The sequence below is a fragment of the Salarias fasciatus genome, chromosome 6 (assembly GCF_902148845.1).
Source record: "Salarias fasciatus chromosome 6, fSalaFa1.1, whole genome shotgun sequence".
Lineage (NCBI taxonomy): Eukaryota > Metazoa > Chordata > Actinopteri > Blenniiformes > Blenniidae > Salarias > Salarias fasciatus.
Window position 1 is genome coordinate 14,366,817 of NC_043750.1, and position 12,000 is coordinate 14,378,816.

The following is a 12,000-nucleotide window of genomic DNA, read 5'->3' on the forward strand; positions in this document are numbered from 1 at the left end:
AACAGGGATGAAGCTAAATACAAAACAATAGCATTAAGTACGATGTGCCCAAACTGCTGAAAAGTTCAACCATATCTCAAATCAATGTGGAAAAATATCCGACATATTTTGATATTCAGGAGTTCTTCACTTCCCCACAAACTTTACAGTTAATGTTTATTCATATGTGGTTACTGTCACAGATGTCGTGTGGTGTAAACCCTGATTATATTCTGGGTTTGGGTTTCACTCTGTAGCTAAGCGCTGTATTGTTTGCAACTTAGCCTAGTTTGGCAGAAGAAATGTCTTAAATAAGGATTATAAGCGCCTTCAGTACACTACACAATACTTCATAGTCTGCGTCCCAAAAAACAAAAAAAAAAAAAAACAAAACAAAACAAAAAAAACTCGCCACACATTCAACTTATGCTTTCTCCCATCAGAAACAACCTTTAACAAAACACAACTTATAATTCACCATACACTGATGTGACTTTTCCTTAGTGTGGGCTACAGTTTTTCATGTCCAGCGCCATCTCTTCAGTGTCCACGTGAATGCTTACACACCACACTGAGCAATGCTAATGACAGTACGGGTCGACCTGCCTCCCTGCGCCTGGCTACAGCATATCTATGCATTATTCTACATTCCATATGCACACTTGACAAACCCTAAACCTTGGCCTCTCGTCTTAATTTTCATGTGTGTGTCACATACCAAACCTCTCTTCTAGAAATGCTGCTGATCTCTGGCCCAGAGCCCGAGGATAGTGCCGGAGCCTCCGTGGAGCAGAGCCCCGAGAACCAGGACGCGACCCCAAACCCGTCCTTGAGTGAGGCGGAAACAGGAGAGAATCCCCCCGATGGCAATGAGATCATCACACCCACCAACGACCTTTTGCCCCACGACCCCGACGTGGCCCAGCCTACATTGGATAATTCTGCGAATGAGGCTCAAGCAGAAGCACCTCAGGCAGAGGGAGAGGAACCAGGGGAGGTCAATGAACTCGTGGAGGATATACCTGAAACCTCAGGTGAAAGTGAAGAAGCAAACAGTATTTTGAAGCTGTTTTCCAGCTCTGCATAAGTCCATCAGGATTTCTTTTCTTTTTTTTTTCTTACCATAAAGATCACACTCTGTCATCATCACACAGTTTTAGAACCAGATTTTAGGATATAAATGGTTCAAAACATATTTAACAGCAGATTTTTTTTTTTGCAGCTTAAAACTTGGGCAGAATAAAAAGGGAGAAAAAAAACAGATCATTATCATGATTCTGCCAACAAAAATATGCAGATGGCCAAGTTGATGCTGTTCCATTTGACTAAGCATTGAAGCAGCCTAACCGTGCGCTCTAACTGTTGAGGGAAGATCAAAAAAGTTGGGACCATCCTGTCACAATACAACTCGCTATTTTCTGCCTCCGGAAAAATGGAAGCTAACCTTTTACTTCACAATCTGTTAGTGGTAGTATGGAAAATTATAATTAGACAAGGACACAGCGTCGAGCCTTCGTTTAAATTATCTGCTCAAACTGGATGTCGTATATTGAAGAGTACCACTTCCTTTTAGAGTGTTTAGAGAAAAAAGTTGATTTGCAGAGTGCAAAACAGCTTTCTTTTCAGCGTATTAAATCCAGTACCTTTCCTCTTTTCTGCTCTCTCACTGCTTCATGTATCTGTTTAGAGGCAAATGAGCTGAGCCTGGAGGCATGGAAGATTGGGGCTATTTCTGCTGCAGTCTTCCTGGTTTTGGAAACACTCATCATTATTATCTATGTTTTCAAATGTCGCAACAAAAACAGGTGAGTGGCACTCGTTTCCGCACATAATCTCCAGGAGGTATTATTGAAAAATAAGCCTTACTTCCTCTGAATATCTTTTTCGAATACGCCCAGAATAAGCTTTGCACATTAGTGTTCAACCTCAGGTCAATATTGTCTTGAAGTCTTGCTAAATTGTAGCAAAATTGTGCATTTTCACACAATATTCCTTTTTTATCAGAATCACACTGTTACGTGTTTGTTCACACTCACCCTGTGTAAACTCATATTCCTCCTTTCTTCTACGAATGGAAACTTGAGTAGTATTTTTGCTGCATTTACTGGAGCATCAGCTACACGCCAGTGCTTCTAATAGTTACAAGTTGCAATTTGATTGCTATCTGCAAAAAAACCAACTGTGCTCCAGTCACAGATGGGACTCACAGCAGTGCTGCTACAGGATGGCGTCTGATGTTGCCCGAGCAGTGGAGAACATTTCAACACTGAAACATGATGAAATGATGAGACTGTGTTCGGTATAGGGTCCTCACATAAAGAGCGCACCTTTCCCTCAGTGATGCGCTGGACTAGTTTCCAATTATTTCTCCACATGGCTCAATGCAACATGTAGTTAATTTGGAGAAGGGCGACAGTAAGCAACAACAGTAATGATGGTGATGAGGGGATATTGTTCATGTGTTTGTGTGTGTGCAGCACCGCGGCTCGACAGCGGGCTTGTGAGGAAGGCTGCGTCGAGCCAGAGGCGGCGACGGGCGCCGACTGCAGTGACGACACGCTGCCAGCAGGGAACGGAGACGCTCAACAGTAGGTTCACACTTTGAAATCTCTTCACAAACGTAAGAGAAATACTCATGCAGTGTATATATGCTTAGAATAGTGACAGAAAAACTAAAAGCAAATGTTTTCCCCGGTTTTCAAGTTGGGATTCATCACTTGATGTTCACATAACATCTCAAAAATTCTCAAAACCACAAGACAGTAAAGAGTAATGGCAGGTGCTACATCACCATTGAAAACAGAGCTACTCAGTGTCCACACATTCCGCTGACAATACAAGACTTCACACAGTGACAATACTCTGCATTCTTTCCCGAACCCTCTTGTGAGTGTTTCGTTCCTTTCTTACTGTATCGCTCTCTCTGTTCCCTCACGCTCACCAGGCGTCAGACTGTCCTGCTATCAGCTGACTGAATATCATGCACTGACCTGCACACTTGTGGTTCATAAAAAACCGGCGGTTGTGTGCTTCTCAGCTGATTCCCTCCTGGCTGTTTCACAGCTTACGTGCTCAGGATTGTGCTCACCGCATCACATGAGGTTGTGTGTCCCGTGAACCCCTTAGCATTACTGGGTAATTCCACGATTTCCTCCTAATCAGACTAGCAGACTGGGATCAATAATAGGCTAAAGCTGTGCGCAAGTGAAACGTAGGAAGAAAATCACTGGGTCAAAATGAAGTAAATGAGAGCTTTTAATTTCAACCTGGAGTCTTAAACAGAAAAAAAATAACAACTGTCTACCAACTACACTGCTAGGACATCAGCAAATACATAGCAAAACTACCTTGTAAATTGCTCGCTCATTGATGCTACTTCAAACATCGGCTTGGGTTTTGAGCAGAAGCCGACAAAATAGGGTCCGATTCAAAGGGGTCAATTTAACCTTCCATTGAGATTAGCTCACACTGCTCACCACGCTTAAAAGTAACAATGATCGCCGCCACATATTCCCTTCAACTGGAGTAACAGGCTTCTGTTATAAACTGTTCGTCTCAAACACAAGTTCAAGCATGCCAAGAGTACTGAGACGTGCTCTTAATGTCGGCGACTTCAACAGACTGCTATTCGTGTTTATGGGGCTGTCCCTGCTGCTGCGCACCACTTAAAACAGTGAGACTCGCAGTCTTTGTATAAGAACAAAACTCAGACACACATCACAGACGATGAACAAGAGCTGACTGTATGCCTATTGCTTGCGTGCCGAACACAGACGCAAAGCAACGCTGAATTATTTAACACTCAACAGAGTCATGTTGAAATGTGTCCTTGTTAAGAGGCTTTAAAGCAGCAGGGGAAATTCAGGGCGCACTGGAAGAGGGGATCGCCGAAATCACCGACAGGAAACAGGAGAAGTCACTTTTACAATTCGCTCCGTGAGTTTACCGTTACCGTTGCTGCTTCACGCACTTACTGGAATGCAAGAAGCCATTACGTAAAATAGAAAATGAAGCTCATCTATATGTGATTATAACATAAAACCTTTGGAAAATGTTTGCATTCCTGCAGAATAAACTCAGTCAAAAGCAGAAAAGAACCATGTTTGTTTTAGATCACAACGCGGTTCCTGTTTGGACGAAGGCGTGAAACATGCAGACTGCGGGCCGATGCTGCCCAATCCAACCCCTGGGATGAGGCTGCAAAGTGTGGGAGTAACTAACTTGACTAACTACATATTAACAACCAAGTTTTAAATTCATTTAAATTGTTCCTGACTGTTCTACTGCATGTTGCACTGTTTCACAAAGGCTCAAGGTCATAATGCAACATTAACAACCGCAACAGAACAACCTTCTGCAAAAAAGATTTGCAGACTGTGCTTTTCTTTGAGAACATTTGTAGATTTTTAAAAATTACAATAAACTGAAATATACTTTTTTTTTTTAATTCAAGTTAAAACTCTTATCAATGCTGTCAATTTCCCAGTCCAATTAAAATTAGACTTGTCACTGTGTGACCGCCAAATTCCAAATGAATTTGTCACCGCTGCCTTACAAGAACAATGGGATATTAGAATTTGGCAAAGAAGTAAAGGTTCAGCGCACAAACTGAAAGTACTTATAAGGTGGTGGTAGAGGTGATGCCCTTGTAAGACAGTCAACCGGGTCATGTGAACAACGCATGCAGCACTTTCTGAAATTCTTTCACCCAGATCAGCGTCACCTGCAATTATTCAATGTTGTCAAGAGATCTATTTATATCAAGGTGTGTCATTACCTCCATGTGTATCCTGTTCCGCCACACTGTGTGAGTCGATCCATCTGCTGTGGAAGTCATTGAATAAACACTTTAGCAGCTGTATTAAACCGCAGCAAATTAAATGGTGTCAGAATTTCATTGTTGAACGTGAATCCTGTCTTTAACGATGGCTGTATTTGTTTTCCTGCTAAGTAAAACACATTTTATCCTCATTTGATTCAAACAGCACCTATTGTTCAACAAACAGTGTGATTATTCCAACGTTTTCAACAATAGTTCTTGCTGCTACAGAGCACCCATGGTTTGTTTCTCTGAATTATTTATCCAATAAAACATTTCAGTCTCTGCCAACTGCCTCACTGTCTTAAGGATATCCACGCTCGACGCATCTGACGTGGCTTCGGCTCTGGCCAAAAAAAAGGGACCGCAAGACGACCACGCAGCAGCCATGTCAGAGCTCCCGCCCAGCTCCACGGAGGAGTCGGCCAGTACTGGACCGGGACCAGACTCCTCGCAAGATCTCAGGACTTCCATTCTCTAAGGGGATCAACTGTTTGTCTGTTCCTATTGTAGCCAAAGCAAAACCCCCACAAGCCACTTTCTCAGTTAAATTACCCCATGTTATCAAATCCTCACTGAACCCGACACAGACTGCCTTCAAATCCCACTGTAATAACAAGAGAATATGTATCGCATTTCCACTCAGTGCATGTGACCGTCTGTCGTGTGTCCGTGTGAACCGGACGAGTTATACTGTAACACATTTAGCTTGTACGAATGTGCAGATGAGTGACCAGGAAGGGCTTGTTTTAAAATATTTCATGTGCGATTGTGTAAATGTGAAAAGAAGTAAAGTGTCTCGTTTGATATTTGTCAACTCTATGAAATGCAATTGAATTTTCAGATTTTTTTTTTTTTTTTTTTTTCATATTGACCAAATTATTTCCGTAAATCTGTTTGGATCTGTGTGAAAGGAGAAACAGAGAGAAGTATCTTGTTCAGAGATTACCATCAGTTCATTCATGGAAGTATTATGGAGTGTATCATCTGAACGGTCTCATTAAACCACATTAAAGACTATTTTTCATTGTTATTTTTTCATTTCATTCCACATAACGCTTGTCCTTTGTATTGTTATTTGCAATTTCAGCCACACCAAATTCAACTGACAATGCTGAATGGGTTCTTTGTTCGGCGTATCTCCATATCTAGAGTTCTGCTGCTGTTCTACACTGTGTGATTAAAACCTTTTGATAACTTAAGCACACAAATTGGGTAATTATTTGCAGTTAACAAGTGACTCATTTGCATGAATAAATTATCAAGACTTTCTCCACACAGTCACCTGTTGTCTTGAGCCGATGATAAACCATTACTTTTCGACACTTGGCTGAAATGAACAAAATTTCCACAAGCATGACTTATGCATGACTGCCAAAAGTTGAATTCTTTTTTTCCTTTTTTTTTTTTTTTTTTTTTGCGCACACCGCCTGGCGTCATTTGGGCTATGATCACAAGGCATATGAATGAGTGTTTGAGAGTGCTCAAGTAGCCCCAAGTGTATCCGTGTGTGTGTGTGTGTGTGTGTGTGTGTGTGTGTGTGTGTGTGTGTGTGTGTGTGTGTGTGTGAGCACTGGCTTATACAAGCATCAGAAAGGTCTGGTCATGTGTTTGATGGCTATTTAAGACAGGCGAGGGTATTGGGCCGACTCTTGGGTGGCTACAGTTCTGCAGAGGAGCAGCATGCACGGAGAGAGGTAGGGGCCAGATTACACTCATTATGTTTCACACAATACACTGAAGTATAGAAAACACGTTTTCTGATCGTCTAAAACCAGCAGATGTGGAACAGTTTGGAGTTTCTGCAGGTAAATTCAGCCCGTAGTGGAGTGACTAAAGTAGTGAAGTTGGGTTAAAATATACTGAATTTCTGCAGGGTGCAGGCAAACTTTTGTGGTTGTTGTCATTATTTGGTTGTAAAATCTATGCTCTTGTGAATCATCGCTCACTCTTTCATTCATCCTTAATCAACAAGCCTCAGAACACGAGTGAATTAAACTACAAGAAAGATTGAAGCATACCATCTCTCGCTGTCTATTGTTGAAAGCGTTTCTGAACTTGTAAGACTTTACAACTAATGGCTTTGTGAATTATGAATAGTGACTTGTACTGCCTGCAGGGGCGTGTAAGATGTGAAGTTTTAAAATAATGTTAAGACAATTGCCTTTAACAAGTGAACAAACGGAGTGAGCCGCTCTTGAGTTGGATTGCGGCGCATGTCTGTGTTGTATTGAATTGTATCATCTTTGCAAATCTGTCCTGGGATAGACTCTGGCCCTTCACAACCCTCAACATGATAAATGGTTTTAGCAAAGGGTGGATGGGAAAAAAAAAAACAACAAAAAAAAAAACAACAGCTATTCACCATGTCTAATCTCCCGCCCTGTTTCTGAAATGTCTGACCTACTTTACTTTTACCTTAAAATCCCCCCTCTTGTTTCTAAAACACTCCATTCTCACTCCTGCTTGTGGCCTGTGTCAGCATGTGGAGAGCGGGCCTCCTGGTGCTGACCCTGTGCGCCGCCCTGACACTGGCCCAGTTCCCGCGGGAGTGCGTCACGCCCGAGGGGCTGCGCAGCGGACAGTGCTGCCCGTCGGTCTCTGGGGCGGCGGGGGACGAGTGCGGCTCCAGCACCGGACGGGGCCAGTGCGTGTCCATTGCGGCTGACAACCGGCGTCACGGGCCGCAGTACCCCTACGCTGGGCGCGACGACAGAGAGCGGTGGCCGCTGAGGTTCTTCAACCGCACTTGCCAGTGTAATGGGAATTTCAGCGGCTACAACTGTGGGCGGTGTCGACACGGACTGACTGGACCGAACTGCGATCAGAGGATCTCTGTGGGTAAGACAGCGCCTGCTGTTTTGACCTGAAAGCTCAAGGCAGCTTACAAATTCCATCTTTCACTATACGCTTTATGATTTCACAGGTCTACATCAGCCAAGGGAATGAAAGCAGGCATTTATTGCTTGAAATGGGAAATGTCTGTGTTAATTTTTAATAACGTTTTCTTTTTTTTTCTCCCTTCGTTCCTCCCGCACCTCGACAATCCCTCACTCTCTCGCTTCCTCCCCTCCTGTCCTCCTCCACCCCATTAACCTTGCTCCAGTCAGGAGGAATATCATGCAGATGAGCGCCGCTGAGAAGCAGGCGTTTGTGAACGCTCTGGACCAGGCGAAGAGGACCGTCCACCCTGAAGTGGTCATTTGTACAAGACGGTACATAAGTATAACAACATAATCCTCTGCTTAAAAGATTGGATTTCAAAAGAGGATTGACTTCTTCTTTTTTTTTTCTTTTGTTAACCCAGTCCCCGTTTGATCTTATATCACCGCTGTAGAACAGACAGCCGGCTTTTGCCCAGGGAGCTGCACGCTCAATCTCGCTGAGTCTGGCAATTGAAAACTCAGCATTATGGCTATGGACGAACCCATGCTGTGCCCTTTTTGAAAGTGATCAGAAAATCTTACAATTTCTCCAGGCGGCTCCCTGTAAAGGCTGTAGGTGGAGGAGCAAATTATCCATTTAGGAAGGAGGAAATGATACTCTTCTTAACAGCAGCGCACAAGTCTGTGAAAATCCTCCAATTAGCTCAGGATTGTTGTAGATTGATTTTGCTGCAGGTCACAGAACACTTTTAACCTCCTGAAAAAAGAATATGTCCTTGTTATTTACTGGCTACGGGTCACACATTTAAAGCAGAGTTTCCCTCCGAGCCACAAGATCAAGCCATAAGATGCATATCGACTATGTACACATGCATTTCAGTCAAAAACATGCCTCCTTTCACTTCGAATTAGACAGGAATTAAATGAAATTGGGGAACAAACAGGCTATCTTGGAGGAATGTGGAGAAGTAAACACAAAGTGACATCCGGTTTCTTATCTTCAGGTACCAGGATGTGTTCGGGCCTGATGGCAACACCCCGCAATTTGAGAACATCACCATTTACAACTACTTTGTTTGGAGCCACTACTACTCAGTCAGTAAGACGTACCTGGGGCCCGGCGAGGCCAGCTTCGGAGGCGTGGACTTCTCCCACGAAGGGCCCGGTTTTGTCACGTGGCATCGGTTTCAGCTGCTGCAGCTGGAGAGAGACATGCAGGTGAGTGGAATGAGGGCAGAAGAGAGAGAGAGAGAGAGAGCAGGATAAAGACGAGAACAGTGGAATAATAAATGACAGGAAAAAGGACATTGATGTGAGGATGATGAGAAACTATAACATGGATGGAAAAAGCCATCTGACATTTTATTTTAGAAAAGGGAAGTTCGAATGATAATGCAAGTAAATTTAAGCAGTAAAACATTTATGAAGTTGGTGTGCAAAAAAAAAAAAAAAATAGTGATAGAAAAAGAAAGAAAAAGGTTTAACTTCATTATTTTAATGAAAATATGTGAAGCTGTTCAGTCGATGCACTCAGGAATACCTGTCCTTCTCTCCTTTTCGATCCCTACAGGACATGCTGGCTGACCCCACCTTTGCCCTGCCCTACTGGAACTTTGCCATCGGAGGCAGCGAGTGCGACATCTGCACCGACGACCTGCTGGGGGCCAGGAGCGCGTTCGATATGAACTCCATCAGCTCCAACTCCGTGTTCTCCCAGTGGAGGGTCATCTGCGAGAGCGTGGAGGACTATGACACACTCGGCACCATCTGCAACAGTAAAGACAGTCCCAGAAACACGGCAGAGTTGTGTTGATGACTGCGTCGTCTCAGCAGCATTAGAAAAGAGGGCAAAGAACCCGTAAAGAGAGCATGTAGAACATAAGCTGCTATAAATAATATTTCACAGCTGTTGTGCTAAATTCGGTATTGCTTGCCATTACTACAGTTTGTTTAAAATGACGCCAGTTCTCTAACGCTGCCTTCTGAGCTGCTGTGTGCATCTGAAGCACTGCACACGCCGTCTTAACACAACTAATTTTGAAAGGCTTAGTTCTGTGAGCCTCATTTCTCAGTAGAAGACACCAGAATGTGCAGCAGCCTTTAAATGTGAATTCCAAATGGGTCACGAGGTTTAGTCTAAAATAAGGGGACCATTATGCTAATAAGCTAACGCTGCATAAGCCAGACTTTGTAGAATCAGATTTGCAGGGATTGGATCTCATTCCACAGTGGCACCAGATTACATCCCTAATTCACGACCTTAGCTCTGTTGTATTTTCTTTGAATATGGAATTGTGAAGCAATTAGGAGTGTCAATCATCTCACACTATAGTGCTCTACTACAAGCACAGGAATGGGGCCCTATTGAACTTTATATAAGGAAGGGAAAAAAAAAACGCCTTTGGTAACAGGTAGAACATGTGAGCAACCGACGTGTGAGTGATCCGTCTCATTATTCCCGTGAGAGAGTCATGACAGGCCTGGTATTTCCTGCATCAACAAGCAACATCTCCTTAAATAGGTTAGGGGGGGTTGCCTCATTTGTGCTTGTGCTTGTTGAAGACAGGAATCTAGCAGTCTACTGATTCCTTTGATCTGCGGGAATAATCTTCAAACAGGGAGACAACTCAGTTATGTAGCCCTCTGTTTATGTGCTTGGGCTTGTGTGCTGGAAAGAAAGCAAAAAAAAAAAAGAAAAAAAAAGGAAGCAAGAAAGAAAAGAAAGCAATCATGCATGTATGAAAAAATGGGGGAAAATGTTCAGTCACAAAGCTCCCACTCTCTACTGTTGACTTTTATTGAATAATTGAAAAGAAATCTGCCATCCTGTCATGTTTGAGACAGATCAAACTAGTCAAGTCTCCCACACGGAATTAGAAAGCGATTAAATAATACAACATTTCTAATCATACTTCCTTTCCCTTGCTTTGGGGACCAGTGGCCTATGTCTGAATTGCAATGTGAATGTCCTACTAACCAAGTTGTGTTTGATCTTACTGCAATAGTCACTGTGTTTCACTTGAAGTGGATACATACATATACAATACCACTAACCTCTGGCTATGTCTCCATCACCAAGGCACCGAGACCAGTCCCATCAGGAGGAACCCAGCAGGCAACGTGGCTCGGCCCATGGTGCAGCGGCTGCCAGAGCCGCAGGACGTGTTGGACTGTCTGGAGCTCAACACCTTCGATACTCCTCCTTACTACTCCACCTCCTCCGAGAGCTTCAGGAATACAATTGAAGGTGCACAGTTATGAGTCAGAGATCAGAATGTCTGCAGCGATTCAGGCTGACCAGATCAAGCAAAGGGAGAGTATTCCTAGTTCTGTTGGGCTCGGCTCTGAAAATAAAACGCCTGAAGTGCTGTGTGATTACATAGATACAAACTCAAAGCCAAAAACACACACTCGCTGAGTCTACCACCCACACGCACATATGGTTAGCTAGAACACAGCATTTTCTGTTCCTAATTTTAGTAGATTGGAGGCTTTCATTAACTTTTTTTTCCCCTTCTGTATGTTTTCCAGGCTACAGCGCCCCCCGGGGGATGTACGATCCAGTGATCCGCAGCCTCCACAACTTGGCCCACCTCTTTCTCAATGGCACGGGCGGACAGACTCACCTCTCACCCAATGACCCCATCTTTGTCCTGCTGCACACCTTTACAGATGCAATCTTTGATGAGTGGCTCAACAGACACGCTCCAGGTACACTCGCTCACAATCTTAAGGTTACAGGACGTCACTCTGAATTACGAGACGAGGAAACATCTGTTCTCTGCTTCCAGGTGAAATAGTGTATCCGGAGGAGAACGCCCCAATCGGACACAACCGCAGGTTCAACATGGTTCCTTTCTGGCCTCCTGTCACAAATGCCGAGATGTTCGTCCCTGCTTCAGACAGCCTCGGGTACTCATATGAGGTCCAGTGGCCAGGTGAGGAGCAGCACACGTGCACACATGCACAAACACATCCCCATCACCCCCCATCAATCTGATCCATGCTCTCTTTTCTCTCTCACGCTGTTTCCAGCTCGTGCCTTCACCCTGTCTGAGATCATCACTGTAGCGGTTGTTGCAGCAGTGCTGGTTGTGGCTATAGTGGGTGGTGTTATTGCCTGTGCCGTGCGAGCTCGCTCCTACCGCTCAGCCGAGGCCTTGGAGCCTCTGCTGGGAGAAACTTTCAGGCGCTACTCGGAGGATGACCACAGGTTGAACAAATCACAGTCTGTTGTCTAAAGTCACGCCTTTTAAGGAGGCCTTAACATTGTCATGCATTTGTTCTGCATTTGTTTTTTATTCTCAAATTTACTCT

The 12,000-nt window shown here is 43.9% G+C and overlaps 1 protein-coding gene across 1 annotated transcript; it reads left to right on the top strand.

The window, feature by feature from the left end:
* Positions 1 to 7,272: 7,272 nt before the first annotated feature.
* Positions 7,273 to 12,000, top strand: tyrp1b (tyrosinase-related protein 1b). The gene is made up of 8 exons (XM_030093916.1): positions 7,273 to 7,639; positions 7,905 to 8,013; positions 8,688 to 8,901; positions 9,254 to 9,458; positions 10,763 to 10,930; positions 11,215 to 11,394; positions 11,475 to 11,621; positions 11,719 to 12,000. Exons 1-8 carry the CDS (start codon positions 7,282 to 7,284, stop codon positions 11,922 to 11,924), a joined length of 1,587 nt encoding a protein of 528 aa, XP_029949776.1. The 5' UTR covers positions 7,273 to 7,281; the 3' UTR covers positions 11,925 to 12,000.